Source organism: Myotis yumanensis, unplaced genomic scaffold (assembly GCF_028538775.1).
Source record: "Myotis yumanensis isolate MYYU_CA2020_CCGP unplaced genomic scaffold, mMyoYum1.0.hap1 SCAF_5, whole genome shotgun sequence".
NCBI classification, from domain to species: domain Eukaryota; kingdom Metazoa; phylum Chordata; class Mammalia; order Chiroptera; family Vespertilionidae; genus Myotis; species Myotis yumanensis.
Genome location: NW_027223756.1, coordinates 49,209,799 through 49,228,532, shown reverse-complemented (window position 1 = coordinate 49,228,532; position 18,734 = coordinate 49,209,799). Strand labels below are relative to the sequence as shown.

Genomic DNA, 18,734 nt, shown 5'->3' with positions numbered 1-18,734 from the left:
GAATTTGAGACCCAGCAGGGGTCGCTGCTGCCCATAAAGAGAGACCCAGGGAGCTTGGCAAGCGAAGCCCCGAATCTTTGACATCACACTAAGCTCCTCCTTGCACGCACACATCACACACACACACACACACACCATATACAGACACACATTGAGACCGAGTACTTCTCTCTGCCCGCTCGCACCCGCTACCCGCTACCGGGAGCCGGCCTCTCCCTCGGCAAGTGTGTCCGGCGTGGCTGCCAGCGAAGCGAGGAGCAGGAGCGAAGCGCCCGCAGCGCAACCGAGCGGCGCGCAGAGGAGCGGCGGCCGGGACACCCTGGGCAGCACCCCGCGCTCCCAGCGGCCGCGCCCGCCCGCGCCGGGGCTGAAGGGCACAGAGCCGCCGACCCGCTCGCTCCTGGGCCCCCTGCCACCCCTATGAGAGGAGAAGCCCGGCGAAGGCGCAGGACGCTCGGCAGCTGGACTCCTCCGCAAGCCTCGAGCGCCCCCTCCCCCTGCTCCCCTCCGGCGCCGGGGAAGCGAAATGCAACGGCCGCGCTAGGGCTGAAAGGGGAAGGGGCCGGCGCCTCCCACCCGCTCGGAATCCGGTCCCCGCGGCGGCTGCGCGTCCCGGCCGCGGCCCCCCGGGCTTGGGAGTGAGCAGGAGCCCGCGCCGGAGGAGGAGGCAGCCGGCCCAGGGTTGGCCGGGGCGGGGGAGGAGGGACGGGGCAGGAGGAGGGCGCGGGGGACGGGGAGGGGGCCCCGGCGGATGAAGATGGCAATGTCTCTCATCCAAGCGTGCCGCAGTCTGGCTCTCTCAACATGGCTGCTTTCCTTTTGTTTCGTGCATCTGCTCTGCCTGGACTTCACCGTGGCCGAGAAGGAGGAATGGTACACCGCCTTCGTGAACATCACCTACGCCGAGCCCCCGCAGGACCCCGGGGCGGCGGGCGGCGGCGCCGAGCTGCACACCGAGAAGACCGAGTGCGGGCGCTACGGGGAGCACTCGCCCAAGCAGGACGCCCGCGGGGAGGTGGTCATGGCCAGCTCGGCCCACGACCGCCTGGCCTGCGACCCCAACACCAAGTTCGCCGTCCCGGCCCACGGCAAGAACTGGATAGCCCTCATCCCCAAGGGCAACTGCACGGACAGGGATAAGATCCGGAACGCGTTCCTGCAGAACGCCTCCGCCGTGGTCATCTTCAACGTGGGCTCCCACACCAACGAGACCATCACCATGTCCCACGCAGGTGAGCGTCCCGGGGGCGCGGGGGAGGGGAACCCCAGGGACGGAGGCGGTGGGCCTGCGCCTGCCTCCTGGCGCCGTTCTGGGGAGTCTGCGCTTTGGCCAAGACGCGTCTCCGTGCCCTGGACCTACTAAGTTTCGCTGGGCGTCACTTTGTGGGGCTTACAAAGAGCAAGGGTTCACTGAATTGGGGGACCTGGGGAGGGTGTTCAGTTTAGATAGATTAGAGCCGCTGGGACTAGGGTCGCTGAGGTGGCCTAACTTCTCAGAGGAGGACCTGAAAGGTGCGGTTCAGGGGCAGAACCCAGGTATTGTGCCCGGCGAGGGACGCCCCGCACCTGTGTGGACCGGGTAGATCTGATAGCTGAGCTCTGCCCTCGCTGGGTGCATCAGGTATATGCCTCCCGTGCGTGTATCAGGAGGTGGGTAGGGTTACTGGCGCGAGCAGCTCGCCTCCCCTGAGAACTAGCTTCCCAAGTCAGGTTTCAGTGCTTGGGGGAGACTGGGCACCACCCCGCTCCCGCTGGCTTGCCGCACATCATACATAATGTTAACAGCCCTGTGCTCTGCCAGGCTGTCATCCGGAGAAGCTGACAGGCGGGCACGATGGTAAATAATAGCAATCCTCACCAAGCCAAGAAAGACATGGTGGCCGTGAAGTTACGTCTACTTTTTTCAGGATTGCCTTGTCCTTTGCTTGATTGGGAGGTTAAATATGTTTGTGCCCATAAGAGGATTTCAGGACAGAAAGGCTACGCTTTTCTTAGTGATCGCAGGGGGCCAGGGCTAGAAAGGGGTACTGCCCTAAAACTGGCGCTTTACCCCTCACTGACACAGCAGTGCTTCCCTGGTAGGAAGAACAAGAAGTCCTCTCCAGGCTTGTCAGCATCAGCAGCTCCATTTAGCAGAATCCTGGAGTCCAGGGCGCTACTTGTTCCTATGTGCCCAGAAGTGCACCCTCCTTCCACAGAGGAGTTCCTGGGCGGAGGCTGTGACATCCATAGGGAGAAGGGAATAGAAATGACAGATGCATTTTCTGACTGGAGTCACTTAAGCAAAAACAAAAAACAACTATTGTTTTCCTTAAAAGCCAGATATGAATAAGCAGTTATACTATTGAAATGGAACACCAAGCTTTGGCTACATTGGGGTGAGGGAGGGGTGCATTCTTTGGGGACAAGTTTTCATTCCAAGAGCTCATGTCACCTATTAGTGAAATATCCAATTGGTCTTTTATTACCAGAGAGTCATCATCACTAGCTGTTTTTAGAAGAGGAAATGGTCAACCGTCACACAAACAGGTGTGGACAGCAATGCTCCTAACACCTGGGCCAGGAAAATGCAGTGCGGTAGTTAATGAAGAGGCAGAGAGGCAGTAAACTTAGAGAAGTGACAATCGTGCAAATAGGAACACATGATGTGCTTTCTCAAGCTCAACAGTTTTGTAGGGGAAAAGATTGCATTCTGACCTTGAGTCATAGGAGCATTACTTAAAGTATGATATTCAAGGAGTTGGAGGACTTTGGGAGAGCACTCTAGGACTTGTAAAGTATCTTTAAGTAAACATATTTAATATCTTAACTTCAACTGGCAGGGTGGTGGGAAGGAGATTATTTATTTATTTATTTTGTCCTTTAAATGCCAAGATTGTTGGCTGACTTTGCAAGATTCTGTCAATGTTTCTTTGTGCATATGCATGAAATCTTAAAGTTGGCTTCTTGGAACACAGACTAAGAGGCATCATTTGTTCCTGTCTAAAAACTTCTGCCAGAACTGCCAACACATTGGATCAATTAATGACTTGCCTGTTTTTAAAGAAAGCAGTAAGCTGATTTTCTACACAAACGATGCTTGATTAAGACCTCGTGGGAGTAAAGGACTTAGTAGTAGTTTGAAAGTTAAAGACTAAACAATGCGAAGGAAATTATCTTCTTTCTAATTATTCTGTTTTTGAAAAAATGTGTTAATGCTGCATCTGCTAATAGCCATGAAACTTCCATAGTGCCGCTTGATGTATTGCCACACCAGGAGACTCCGTATTCACTTTACTCAGAAATTGCATTGATTTCTGCTAAAGTCTCATTATAAGTAGATACATGACCCAGCAGCTTGGCAAACCCTTCACTTCACTCTTAAATTCTTTTGCCTGAATCTCAAACAGAGCCAGCACTGGTCTGCTGTCAGTGTCTCCCTCTTAGCTCCCCAAAGCTTCCATTTTTTCTAGTTAAATTTGAGCCTGATTTTTAAATTCATTTTGGGTGCTAATCAGATCTTCTTTTGTGAACATGGGATTCAGTATTAAAAAGCTCACAAATGCAGAGAAGCCTTACATTTGTGAACTTTTTAAGTTAGTCACAAAAGAGTTAACATCGGCCTTCGCATTTTCCAAAAAAAAATCTCACCTCCTCTAGATCCTTTATTTTTGGAACTGATGGCTTTCAGGTGAGGAAAAGGTCTGAATTTAGAGTTATGCAACCCATCATGTAACACTTATGCATTATAGTGATATGACTCCCACACACCCACTATCTCAGAATTCCATGAAATGGAAATCGTTTCCCCTTCACATTTCCATATAGCAGTTCTTTTACAATGTATTCCCTTTCCTGCTTAAATGATTTGGGGTTTCTGTCACTTCTGCAATTATGGTTTCTCATTCACAAAGACACAGATTCTCTTGGGATAGACTAATAGTTTTATTTTGTAACCAGGTTTTAAATCTTATTTAAAGTATGACAGCTTTATTGCCATACAATTCACATGCCATACAAGTCACTCATTTAAAGTAAACAATTTAATGGCCTTTACCATACTGACAGAGTTGTACAACCCTCACCACTAATTCCAAAAATAAACCCTATGTCCATTAGCAGTTACTTGTCATTACTAACCAATCTCCAAGTTCTAGTTAATCAGTAATCCATTTTATGCCTCTATATATAATTTGTCTATTCTGAACATTCCATATCAATGGAGTCATGTAATATGACTGTCTTCTTTTTGTATAACTGTCTTCTTTCACTTAGTGTAATATTTTCAAGGTCTAGCAATACTGTAGAATGTATCAGTATTACATTCCTCTTTGCCAAATAATATTCTTTTGTATCTATACACCACCTTTTGTTTATTCATCAATTAATAGGTGTTTAGTTTCTTTTCACTTTTTGGTTATTAAGAATAATGTTCCTATGAACATCCATATAGACATTGTGTGTGGACATTTCTCTTGGGTACATACCGAGGAGTGAAATTTCTGAGTCACATGGCAACTGTATGGTTTAACTTTTTGAGGAACTGCCGAATCATTTTCCAAAGCAACTGCACCATTTCACACCCCCACCTGCAATGTATGAGGATTCCAGTTTCTCCACGTCCTCATTAACATGTGTTGTTATCTGTATTTTTTATTTTGATCATCCTGTGGTTGTGAAGTGGTGTCTGCATTGTGATTTCAATTTGCAATTCCCTGATGACTGTAGTTACTTTCAACATAATCTTAATTCTTTCTCTGCTTTTTATTTTGCTCCGTTCCCCTTGTTAGTCATTTATTTGTTCTTTCAGCCCATACACTTGTTGTCCTAGGGAAGAGAGAGTGAGATACATTGGTAGAGAAAAGAGATCCATCTCTTTCAATTAAAAAAAAAAGCCCATGGACCGGGGATTTGATAGGTCCCCTATAAAAGGATGTGAGAAACGGTGTCTTCATTGCTTTATGGAGCTTCTGGCACGGCTTGCCTTGTGAAAGTGACAGGGGGGTGGAGCAAAAAACTATACATATAAGAATATAGTCTCCACCCTGAGAGAGCCCCGGGAGTGAACTTGCGGGTGCAGGCAAAAGCCATGAGACCCAAATTAAGAGAAGTGTAGCCTCGAGAGCCGACCACTTGAGTTTGTGGCCTGGCTCTGCTACTTCCTCTCACTGGGCATCTTTGAGAAAGTTACTCAACCTCCTGGGGCTTCTGTTTCCTCACCTGGTGAATGGGAGATAATACTATCTACCTCACTTGGTTGTTTTGTGAAATAAATGAGTTAGCGCAATGCTTACATCTGTAGCTGGGACGTAGCCATCAATAAATATCATCCCTCATGAGCACCGTACACAGTGACACCCGGGAGCCACAAACTGGATCATCCAACCCCAGGGCTCAGGGGGCCCTGGCAGCCTCAGGAAAGCTCTTTATTTACCCTTTCATGCATTAGAGGCCAGAGCAGTTATGCCAGTCTTTGTGGTTCTTGTGATTTGAGACAAATGTTCCAGCTCTTTCGGATGGTTGGTGAGCTTTTTAGGATTCTCCTGTTGCATTTGTGCTTTTTCTTGGCTTACACTGAAATCTCATCATTGGCAGGACCTATATGATAAACATGGTGGACCTGCAGGTGTGTGGATGCAGTTTCTGACTGAGTTGTGATGTGGAAGAAATGGTGTGTTTCCTCCTCCCCCCCTTTTAGAGTGTGTTTGCCACCTTTTTGTCTATTGTTCATACATCGTTAAAGGGAAAGGAGGAAACTAAACATCTGGCCTTCTAGGAAGACCTGCTGAGAGACTGGGTCCCTAATAGTAACTTAGGGATGGAGGGAAGAGATGGCTGCAGTAACTGTCTAGACCAGTGGTCGGCAAACTGCGGCTCTCGAGCCACATGCGGCTCTTTGGCCCCTTGAGTGTGGCTCTTCCACAAAATACCACATGCGGGCGCGCACGTACAGTGCGATTGAAACTTCGTGGCCCATGCGCAGAAGTCGGTATTTTGTGGAAGAGCCACCCACACTCAAGGGGCCAAAGAGCTGCAGGTGGCTCGCGAGCCGCAGTTTGCTGACCACTGGAGTGGTTCTCAACCTTCCTAATGACACAACCCTTTAATACAGTTCATCATGTTGTGGTGACCCCAACCATAAAATTATTTTCGTTGCTACTTCATAACTGTAATTTTGCTACTGTTATGAATCGTAATGTAAATATCTGATATGCAGGATGTATTTTCATTGTTACAAATTGAACATAATTAAAGCATAGTGATTAATCACAAAAACAATATGTAATTATATATGTGTTTTCCGATGGTCTTAGGCGACCCCTGTGAAAAGGTCATTTGACCCCCAAAGGGGTCGCGACCCACAGGTTGAGAACCACTGGTCTAGACAATAAACCCAGCCCTTGGCGAGGAAGCACCCAGGATGAAGTGTATCCCATGTATTCTAGGACTTTCTCCAAGGTTCGGGGAGAAAACGTGGGATATTTACTGAGGCTCTTTCCTGCGTAGGCGGGTGCTAAGAGGTTAATTCCCTGGTTCATGCTACATTTATGGCCATTACTTTAAATGCTAAAGTCCACCTTTGCCTTAACTTCTACAAAGGAACTAACTAGCTGCTATAATTAATTTCCCCCCTCCCCCCCAGGACTCATTTTTCTAGAATATTTTCAGGGTTTTATAAATGTGTGTGTTTTTTTACATTTTCCTTTAAGTAATATGTTTGCATTAACTCTGTTTCCAGCCCTCTCTTTGGGTAAGAATACTATTGTTCATGTAGTACTTACTTTGCGTCAGGCATGTATTATGCACTTGATGAATGTTTGTTCATTCAATCCTCACAACTCTGCTGAGATAGGCACTGTCATTATCCCTGTTTCACAGACAAGGAAACTGAGGCCTAGCCAGGGGAGGTAATAGGTGGCAGAGCTGGATGTGCAAACCCCAGCAGTCTGGGCTTGTAACTACTGCCCCATATGCCCTCTCAACTTGAACGGATGCTCTAAAAATTAGACGAGGCCAGTGGTGACTTAAGCATGGATGTGGGGATGATCTGAAGCCAATTCCTTTTTCAGAATTCTTGCACGAGCCTACAGGCCAAATGCACCACCTTGCAGACTGCAGTTCTATGCTGGGAGAAGCGGGACCTTCTCTCTGATTAACCATTTGGCTCTGGATCAGCCACTTTTTCTCTCCCGGGTCTCAGTTTTCTCACTTCAAAAGTAAGAGGTTTGGTTAGTTGTTTTCTAAGCGCTGCTTGAACTCCTTGTATATTCCAAAATTAGGATATTTTTTACTGAAATTCAAATTTCTGACGTCGCATCAGAAAATCCGATGGCAGGGACTTATATGCCTGCGTGGCCGCAGGCAGCCGGAGCAGAGCTCTGGCCGGTCCTGTAGATGGTCAGTGTGCCAGGTCCCCATCACTTTCTATGGTCTGGCTCTTGGCCTGCGCTGCTCATTGATCCCCTTGCCTCAACCCCAAGGCCATTTTCGGCCTCAGCTTTATGGAGTCGAACAAGGGTTAGTGAGGAAAGTTTGCAGAAAGCAGGGAGAAGTTCATAAGGCTCGAAAACTGTTTAGAAATTGAAGAGGTTTCCCAGGGAGGGAAAGCTTTCTCTTGCATTCAGGTGGAAATCAGACGTGAATGGTGCATGCTTGCTTGATGCAGGATTCGTGCAACAGGTTCTGATGGGTGATTCTGAAGGGCCTTTCCAAACCTGAAGAGCCTCCGGGTCCAACTCATTTTTCTCTTAAGATGCATACAGAAAGCTACCATTTATGTTTGGTCTTAATCCCCCAGGCCACCACACTCTCTCCCGCCTCTCTTTGTTTTTGTGTGTTTGTTTGGCACTAAACGGTACCTCTTCACCTGTCTGTCTGCTGGCAGCCAGATAGCCAACAGCCAAGAACTCCAGACTCTGTTATTAAAAGCCATACTTCAGTGTCAGTGTGCAATAACATTATTGGCAGTGTAACTTAATATGGCCTGGGCATTTCAAGGAACTGTGTGCCTTGTTTACTCCTTGCAGGTCATAGAAATACATGTCTGGGGGATTTGAAAGGCATCCTGTCTCCTACCTTCTAATCTTTAGTACGGATTCCATCCTCGTCTCTCTTGATGCCTCTATTCTTAAGACTCCCCTAAGGTTTCAAAAAGGAAGGAATTTCAGGACCATGAAAACTGGGAAGGTACCTGGGACTTAGTTTTTCAGAAGGAATGAGTATGCCTCTGGTGCCAGGTTACTTTGTTTAGAAACCAGTCTCAACTTTGTAAAAGAAGGAGCCTAACCATTATTGTTTCACTTCTGGACATGAAACTCAGTATAGAAAGAATTTGCTATTTTGCTAGTCCCTGAAAGTCTTCAGTGTATCCCCACAAAGAGATACTTGATCTTGCATGTACTCTAAGGAGGATCTTAGCTGAATACTGACTGAAGTGGTGCTGGAATTCTGTGTATATGATCATGTAAATTCAGAGAGGCTAAATTTGAATTAAAATGAACCTCAAATCCTATTCAGGTTATCGCAGCTCTTAGAGTTTTTATTGGTAATATAAAACCCAGAGAAATTCTGGTGGTTCTAGTAGATGAAAAAGTTGTAGGCATAATTTTTTTATTTTAAAATTTCAGGGATTAATCACTTGGCAGTTTAACATAACATAGACTAAGTTGCTTTATAGATTGAAGTCAAAATATTAATGATTATGATTAGACCTAGGTCTTTTTTTTCTATATAAGAGGCAAAATAAATATTTTTACTCTTTCAAAACCATTGGTTATAAAATTATTCCTATAAGGTTTATTTTTTTAAATATCTTGCATAACCTATAATATTGTGATAGTTAGAAAATCTTTTTCAGTAGAAAGAAGCATAATTTATCAAAAAATTGAAGCTTATGTTTTGGATTGTCTGAACATTTCATAATAGAGATTTTTAAAAAAGAATTAGATGTATTTTTGGATGCAATATATGGCTTATCCGTGTCCTTTCCAGGCAAAGATATACAATGAGTAGATAAATTAGGTAAAATCCAGGAAATGTTTTGTTTCTTAACCGGTCAGACTGATATCTCTCCATTGTCGATGGTGTTCTACACATACAGTCCACTCAAGCACTATTGAAAAGGCAGAGAGTTGAGATTTTTCAGAGGTGTTGACAGTATGCATACGCAGTGCCCTTTTCCCCCTTAAATACGTCTTTGCTGTGGTCATCATTGTCTACAGAAGATATTGTCTGGCCATTCTGTAGCCACAAACTGACTACACTCTCATCAGGAATGTAATTCAAATGATCCAAAGAATAGTGGGAGAGAAAAGATGTTTCCCCCTTTATTCATCAAGGAGATGCTTGGAATGTTCTTCCTCCCAGATACCCACAGGACTGGCTGCCTCTGCTTCTCTCAGGTCCCTTCTCTATATGACCTCATCACTAAGGCACTCCCTGGCTACTCTATTGACAACAGCAGGGTCCCTCCCCCACATCCCATCCCCAGCGCACCCTACCCCTCTCCCTGCTTCATATAACGCGTTTATCCCATCAGAATGTAAGCTCCACAAGCAGCAAAGCTTTTAGACATTATTTTTATTGTTGTTCATGGTAAAGTTCCCAAAGCCTAGACAAGTCCCTGGTGCATGGAATGTGCTCAGTAAGTATTTATTGCTACGATCTGTTAAATAATCTGGAGATTGGAAAGACGGACTCTGTTAATGTTAGTCTCTAATTTCATGAAAAAAATATTCTGTGACATTAAACAAATTTTTTTTCTTAGCTTTTGACAGGGAAATTCTAATTTGAGTCTCCCATTAAAATGTTTAGTCCTCTTGTAGAATGTGGCATGAAGTGGGGGCCTGGTCCATGTTCATGGTTTAAGACAGTGGTTCTCAACCTTCTGGCCCTTTAAATATAGTTCCTCATGTTGTGACCCAACCATAAAATTATTTTCGTTGCTACTTCATAACTGTAATGTTGCTACTGTTATGAATCGTAATGTAAATATCTGATATGCAGGATGGTCTTAGGCGACCCCTGTGAAAGGGTCGTTCGATCGCCAAAGGAGTCGCGACCCACAGGTTGAGAACCACTGGTCTAAGAGGAAAAAAGCTGTATTAAGTAACAAGCAGAAGGATTCAGGGTGTCAAAAGTTATAAATAAATACAATTCTGTGCATGTGTTTAGGGTTCTGCTGCTTAGATAGCTGGATAGATAGATCTATATAGAGATGTATCTATATATGTGTGCCTTTTTAAATGAAAGACATATACCTCAGAAAATATAGAAACACTTAAAAAGAGGATGATAATAATCATCAATAACTATCCTATATTATTTTTCAATTTGTGGCTACATATTTACTTTTACCAAATTGGGAATGTTACATATATGTTTAAGAGCTTTTTAAAATGTAAGGCTATATTTTGACACTTTCTTGATGCTTTGATGCTTGACATTTCTATGATGTTTCCACTTTTCCTCTACATAGACACTGCTGCTTCACCTACATCCTTATGTATCTAAAAATGGGTGCATCTTAAGTCAAGTTCCCGAATAGGGCCCCAGTTAGTCAAAGGCTCCTCGAGCGTGACTGCAGAGCAGGTTTTAGCTTAGCCCATTTAGCGAGGTCTTAACTCTGTGCTCACTCACTAGTGTGGCGCTCCTTGGGAGGAGAAAGGACAGCTGGCAGTTTGGGGTACTGCCGATGGTGCTGCTGCAGCCTTAGCACAGCTTTTCTGCATCACTTTGCTCCAAGGTAAACTAGTTTGCAGCTGAGGCAGAACTTGGAGAATCAGAAGAAATGAAGCCTGAGTGATAGAAGCATCAGAATTGCAACCAGTGAAACCCCCGCCTTTCCCTTGCACCGAGTCGTCTGTGGTTTATGTCTCGGGGATGTTAAATGCAAATTGAACAGGGAGCTAGGAAACCTGGGTCTTGGTTGTGGTTCTACCACAAATTGGCCTTACCGTTGGCAAGTCACTTCCTCCCCAGGATCTTGGTTTAGATCTGTGACTTCCACCCTTGCTTCACGCTAGATCCAGGGAGCTTAAAACTTACAGATGCCCAGAGATTCTGATGGAATTGGCCTAGTGTTGGGAGGGGACACTTCAGATGATCCTAATGTTCCGCCAGAGTTGATAGCCACCACACTGAATGAATCTAAAGTCTTCCTCAGGCTCATAGATTCCATGATTCTGTAAGTATTTAAAGAAATACTTCAAACTATTCCTTTGATGTCAAAATCCTACATGAAAAAATTTTAATATCTTAACTCTAGTGGTTAAAACTATGGTGGTATGTTCAGTTAACTATTACCTCAAGACATGAATTAGTGATTCGCTAATAATAACCAGGTTTAGAAACCAGCAAGAAGGCAAATGGCAAATGCAGTAAGTACAGGGAAGCATACACTTGTGTAAAATGGTCAAAAAGAGTACAGCAATGTGTCAGAAATGATTAGCATCGATTCCCTTCCTTCTAATATTTATCCCATCCAACAAAGATAGATGTTTGAAGTCGTTTGGTTGGTGAGAGTGAGATGCCACCCATTCTGGGATGTGAGCAGAGTGGGGCAAGGGGCTGCCCAGAACTGGGGGTTTTTGCTGGGCAGAGAGGACCAGGGAGTCTCAGGAAGCAAGTGATTCACCTAAGCCTTTGAGTCTCCACCTGTGAAATGAGACTCACACATTATCCATCAGAGCTGTTGTGGACACTTGCACTAAATAATGCAGCAAAGGGGAAACTTTGAGCAGTTAATAAATGATTAGCCATTTAAATTAAGTTCAATGAAATTTTATTGCTATGTTCATTATCTTTATTGTAGGCTCTGGACATAAGAGGTAGAGATACCCTGGTATTTTTACCAAGTAGGAAGTACCCCATTCCACTTACTTGGGTTGTCATCAACCCGGTTTGGGAGGCAGTATAGGGTGATGGTGAAAAAGATGATTCTAGTACACAACTGATCTGGGTCTGAACCCGGAGAGAGTCACCTCCCTGAGCTGTCAAAAGAAATATATTTGCTCCCAGGTAGCATGGCTCAGTGGTTGAGCATCGAGCTATGAACCAGAAGGTCATGGTTTGATTACAGGTCAGGGCACATGCCCGGATTTTGGGCTCAATCCCTGTGTGCAGGAGGCAGCCGATCAATCATTCTCTCCCATCAATGATGTTTCTCTCTCTCCCTTCCTCTCTGAAATCAATGAAAATACATTTTAAAAAAGAAATATATTTGCAATTGCACTACATCTTAACACCTATATTGTCACCAGCTGAGTCCCAGCTACCCTGACCTCTGCCTGGACTGCTGGGCTCCTCTAGTGAGTAGGGTGATGAATTTAATACATATGCCTGGAACCAAGAGGTGCTTTTCAGAAAGGATGTCTTAGCTTATGCAAAAAGGGAGAGGCTTTCCCTCAGTCCTCTCCCAGAGGAAGGGAAGGTAACTGAGGAGCAGCTCAGTGGCTCTTTAGAATGGCGAATGAACCCTCACATGGTGGCTGCTGTCAGGCTCCCCAGCTGTCATCTACTCATGCCACTTGAAGTTCTTCGCAGGGATGCTCAGGCCCTGGTCCCAGGGGAACTGGTGTCCAACTGCTGGGCAGCCTGAAGCTCATGAGCACCAAGGCACAGTCCGACTTTGTCCATCCCTGAGTTGCTAGACAACAAGGCCCTGGGAGATGGAGAGGGTTATGTCACACCCATTTGCATTTGAACTCTGCTGCCCCGGTGACCTTGGAAATTGAACACAAAAAGTTTTCGATGGCCCTGGGTTCCTAGTCTGTCCTTACTCCCAGATAACCTCCTTCCTGATGGAACATGAGCGCAGTTTTTGTCCTCCAGCAAGTACCCGGGGATTGCCGAAATATCCGAGTAACCTTTTAGCTTCTGAACCAGTCGCTTTCTGGTGGGTTTCAAAGCATCCTGCCCTGGTAATAAGCAGCTGAGGAGTCATCAAATACCTGAGGAGGAACTTGCAGAATGTTCTCACTACTCGGCGGTGCCTTTTAATCCTGGTCCTTGGTCTCTCAAATTCTGGCAATTTTGGTAGCCTTGAACTCCATTGTTTCCCCTTCCCAACCCAGTAAGACTGTAACAGAAAGGCTGTTGCTTTCTGTTTGGTCACTATGGGTTGAGACCTAAATTGGCAAATTACCTGAGGCAAAAAAAGCAGCAAATGTAGGGCTCACTTAAGTGTATTTTTCTCCTTTCTAGGATGTTGGTCTCTCATGCCCTACTGCATTGATTTCTGTCATGATCTTTAAATAGCTATTTGTTTGATTTTTTTTCTTAACCCACCTTTTATTGTTGTTGTTAATGGGAGGGCTATTTTGTTACACTTTGCTCCAGCAAAGGTAGAAGAAGAAATCGCCCTGTTTTTTTCTGCCCATGAAATTCTGTTCCTAGGTTTACCCTATTATTGATGTTGCACCAGTTCATGATCTAAGAACCCCTGTGTCACTGACAATGGACATGGTATTTGTTGAACTAGAAAAAAAATGAAGAAAACAAAAGCAGGATAATAGCAACTAGGTTATGTAAGAATGAAGGCAGTTGGAAGAACTATGGAGAAGTATGACCTACCCCAATAGTTGTAACCAAATGTCCTCTCCGGGTCTGAAGCAGGTGCAAGCCAAGAGCACCACAGAGATGTGAGCTATTTTGGAGAGCATTTCACACCATTCCTCCCTGAATGATATGCTAGAGAGGGAAGTACAACAACGTCACTGAGCGAGGAGTGCTTCCGAGATTATCAGAGGGGACGAAGAACTGGAACAAGTTAATACCGGGTGAACCACGGCTGTGACAGAAAATGTAACTGGTGTGCTGGGATGTGTCAGGGGACACCCAGGAGATCTGAATGAAAGAATTAGCTGGCCACTGTCCACCTTGTCTCACCCCAGTATAATGGCATTTTAATGATTCATCAGAAGAAAAATGTGTGTGACTGTGTGTGTGTGTGTATGTGTGACATTTGAATGGATGCTAAAATGGTTTGATCTTTTCTAGTTTTCTTGGCAATCCCACTCATATGGAAAGGATGGCAATACACTATACAGATAAAATCCCCCTTTCCTGGAGTCCAAGTGGCACGGGGTTATTGTCAGATGATGTAGCAGACGTCATGCTCACTGGCATCTGTCCTCATCACGGGAGCACCATTATGTTCAAAAGGAAACTAACATCTGCCCAGAATTCACCAGGGGTCAGGCATTCTGCTAGCCCGTCGCATCACTATTTGGACAGGCGACATTGTTTAGTAGTTAGAGCCAGGCTAGACCCAGGCCCAGCAGACACAGATCCTAGCTCTGTCTCGTTATAATAAGTTAACCAACCTCCCTGCTTCAGTTTCCTTGTATGTAAAAAGGCAATAATAACAATAATAGGACCTATTTCAGGGGGTTCTTGTGAGAATTAAATGGATTAATATGCATAAAGCACTTATCTACATAGTAAGCACTAAAAAAGCATTTGCTAATAAGAAAGCAGAGTAACAGATGGTACTAGGATTCATGTCTATTTTAATAAAAAGCCTATGCTTTTTTCCCCTATAATCTAGTGCTTCTACATGCTAACTAATATCATTACGCTGTAAAGATCACATTAAATTGATGTCACCTTTGATTTCTAAGAACAGTGAATGCTAAGATAGAGAAAATATCTCTTTTTATTGCATTTATATTTTTTTCCCACTTGGGCATTGGCTGTAGCATATTTTAACCTTTGATATATTTTAGTCTGAAAGACTAAACATTAAAATATTATATTCTTGGGTCATACTTAATATATTTGTCTCTCTTTGACATAGTACTTTTCTCTACTTGATTTCATTTATTCTGGTGGGTTTTAATCCTCACCTGAGGATATTGTTTCCCACTGATTTTTTTTTTTTTTAGAGAGAGTGGAAGTGGTGGAGTGGGGGAGAGAGAAACATCAATGTGAGAGAGATACATTGATTGGTTGCCTCCTGCATGCACCTAGGGCTGGGGATCAACCTGCAACCCAGGTACATGCCCTTGACCGGGAATCGAACCCGAGACCCTTGGGTGCATGGACCGATGCTCTAACCATGGAATCATACCAGCCAGGGAGATTTTATTTATTCTTATAATATAGCATTTCCCAGGTGAAAAATATTCTAGTATCCCAGCCTACAGATGAGGGAGTTGAAGCTCACAGAGGTTAGGTTCTAGCCAAAGTAGGACTCAAATTCATATCTTTTCACTCTTAAGTCCAGTGTTTGTCACTGTGTTCACAAACTTCCTTAGCAGTTGTGAATTGAGCACTTACCATTCACAGGTGTATTAAACCCCAGCTATACAAAGACGAGATAGCACCTTTTTCAATACAGGTTACCATTTAGCAGACAAGAAGGGTACAGTGGATGTGTGATATTATTAGTGTGAACAGAGTGCTATAGGGACATCCAGAAATAGCCTTGCGATTTGAGGGAGGCTATGCAGAGGAGGTAACATTTTAAAATAAGTAGAGTTGTGTGAAAGGCAAAAGATGAGAGCACTTTACGTAAAGGAAACCATTTATTTGATTGTTGAGGGAAGGTGAGCGGCCTAAAGTACAAGCCAAGGGATCATATGGTGAGGTGAGACTCAGACACAGTTTGAGACGGGAAGGTTACTGAGGAAGTTGGACATTTCCTATAAGTGATAGGAAATCATGGAAGGTTTTTTGGCAAACATTGTCAGAATTCTGTTTTAGAAAATAATTGTGCTAGCGTACTGAAGTGTGTGTATAAGAGACATTGGTTTTATTTTTTATTTTTTCAGAGGGAAGAAAGACTTTATTTTAGTAGATAAAGAAGCCATTAAACACTGGAATTTTCTTTGGCTCTTGGTCAGAGAAGGCGTCCTGAAAATAGTAAATCTTAAGAAGGAAATTAAGGCAGAGAGTTTTGCTGAGAGGACAAAACCACAAAAACAATATTCAGATACTTATCTGCAGAGCGTAGCTGTTGGACTGGGATTTGGTAAAATCCCACTTCAAGGTTTTTTGTTTTTGTTTTTAATTGATTAAAGTATGACATATGTGTCCTTATTCCCCCATTGACCCACCTCCACCCCCTCCACTCATGCCCTCGCCCCCCTGGTATCTGTGTCCATTGGTTAAGCTTATACTTATGCATACAAGTCCTTTGGTTGATCTCTCCCCCTTATCCCCACCCTCCCCTACCTTCTCTCTGAGGTTTGTTTGACGGTCTGATGGATGCTTCTCTGTCTCTGGATCTGTTCTTGTTCATCAGTTTATGTTGTTCATTATATTCCACAAATGAGTGATATCATGTGATATACTTTTCAAAAAAGAACATAAGGAAGGCCAAGAGACATATGAAAACATGCTCAAAGTCACTAATCATCCAAGAGATGCAAATCAAATGACAATCCGGTACCATGTAACATCTGTCAGAATGACTATCATCAACAAATCAATAAATGGCAAGTGCTGGAGAGGAGGCGGAGAAAAGGGAACCCTCGTGCACTGCTGGTGGGAATGCAGACTGGTGCAGCCACTGTGGAGAACAGCATGGAGTTTCCTCAAAAAACTAAAAATGGAACTTCCATTTGACCCAGTGATCCCACTTCTAGGAATATATCCCAAGAAAACAGAAACACCAATCAGAAAGGATATATGCACCCCTATGTTCATACCAACACAATTTACCATAGTTAAGATTTGGAAACAACCTAAGTGCCCATCAGCAGATGAGTGGATTAAAAAACAGTGGTACAGCCCTGGCTGGTTTGGCTCAGTAGATGGAGCATCAGCCTGCGGACTGGAGGGTCCCAGGTTCGATTCCAGTCAAGGGCACATGCCTGGGTTGCGGGCCTGACCCCCAGTAGGGGGAGTGCATGAAGCAGCCAATCAATGATTCTCTCTCATCATGGATGTTTCTAACTCTCTCTCCCTCTCTCTCTTTCTCTCTGAAATCAATAAAAATAAATTAATTTAAAAAAACACACAGTGGTACATCTACAAAATGGAATACTATGCTGCTGTAAAAAAAGAAGGAATTCTTATCATTTGCAACAACATGGATAGAACTGGAGAGCATTATGCTAAGCAAAATAAGCCAGTCAGAGAAAGAGACATTGGTTTTAGCAAATGTTAATTATGAGGCTGATAACAATAGTCTAGAGCAGCGGTTCTCAACCTGTGAGTCTCGACCCCGTTGGCGGTCGAACGACCCTCTCACAGGGGTCACTTAAGACCATCCTGCATATCAGATATTTACATTACAATTCATAACAGTAGCAACATTACAGTTATGAAGTAGCAACGAAAATAATTTTATGGTTGGGTCACAGCATGAGGATCTGTATTTAAAGGGCCAGAAGGTTGAGAGCCACTGGTCTAGAGAGTTCAGAAATAATTTCTAGAAACTGGTGTGTGAATATAAGGGCAGAGTAAAAGTGATATATTTGTAATGGGTGAATGATTTATGATATTATAAAAATTGAATAGAAGAGGCTTGGAAGGAAAATGTGGATTCAGTGTTGGGCGTGTTGCATTTGAGATTGCTGAGGCTGGACACAGATGTTGGCACCACTAATATAGGACAGATAGTTGAAACTGTGAGACTGGATGGGAGCAACACTGGAAGAGGTGTAGGTAAGGATAGACACCTGGGGCGGGGTTAGGCTAGAGAGAACCATTGTGGGGATTGGGAATAGAAAGCAATTTTTTGGTTAGAGGAAAGCCAAAACAACTAACATTTTGGAAACCTAGGAATGAAAGAATTTCAGTGAGTAGGTACATAACAATGCCAGATGCTGCTAAGAGATCAAGAGGCTGATGGTATTGGATTTGACGTGCAATGATGCACTTGAACCAAATGATATCAAAAGTCCCATTCAATTAACATACTGGCTCTTTGAGCTTCCTCTAGATTCTCCCAAGAGCAAATAATATTAGAACAATTTCTGGAGAAATTCTTTAATTTATGAAACCATTACTAGAGGCCTATTCTTGTTCATCTATGGGCATGAATTTGATACTATCATTGCTAATCCTGGCATTTAAATCTCCAGAAACAAATTTGTTAATGGTTGGGTTGTATAGAATTCAGAAAACTAGGCATACATGGTAGGGATTATAAAAATGAGTGCATGTCTGGCCAATGTGGCTCAGTGGTTGAGCGTCAACCCACGCACCCAGAGGTTCCTGGTTTGATTCCTGGTCAGGGCACATGCCCAGATTGCAGGCTTGATCCCCAGCAGGGGGCGTGCAGGAGGCAGCTGATTGATATTGATGTTTCTCTCTCATTGGTGTTTCTCTTTCTCTCCCTCTCCTGTCCTCTCTCTCTAAAATCAATAAAAACATTTTTAAAAAATGAGGGCAAAGCATAGTCAACATATTAATATTTGGATGCCAAGTCATAGTTGGGATAACTAATGTAGGGGACTGTAGTTGATGTATAAAGGTACGGGTGTGTGTGTGTGTGTGTGTGTGTGTGTGTGTGGAGAGAGAGAGAGAGAGAGAGAGAGATATCACCGTGATGGTGCTGTATATGAATGATCATTGTAAATGCTGGCATTTCAGCAACCATTACCTTTTATTTGCAAAAGAGGCTAACAATTTGCACTCCTCTTATTTCTGCACCCAATTTGGATTTGGGACATTGAATGGAATCATCAAGCTGTTGTTGTTGCTGTTATACACAGTATCATTTGTTGAATGAAGGCTTCGGAGAGAGGAAAGCAGTGTTTTGCACAAGCTTGAATATGTACAGTTAGTGTATAAAGAGATCTAAG

At 44.0% G+C, this 18,734-nt stretch overlaps 1 protein-coding gene across 1 annotated transcript in view; it reads left to right on the top strand.

Annotated features, from left to right (window-relative positions):
* The first annotated feature begins 751 nt into the window (after positions 1 to 751).
* Positions 752 to 18,734, top strand: part of RNF150 (ring finger protein 150) — a 161,122-nt gene continuing 143,139 nt past the window's right edge. The window contains exon 1 of the mRNA XM_070415219.1: positions 752 to 1,232. Coding sequence (XP_070271320.1) covers positions 752 to 1,232 — 481 coding nt within the window. The remainder of the gene's footprint in view (positions 1,233 to 18,734) is intronic.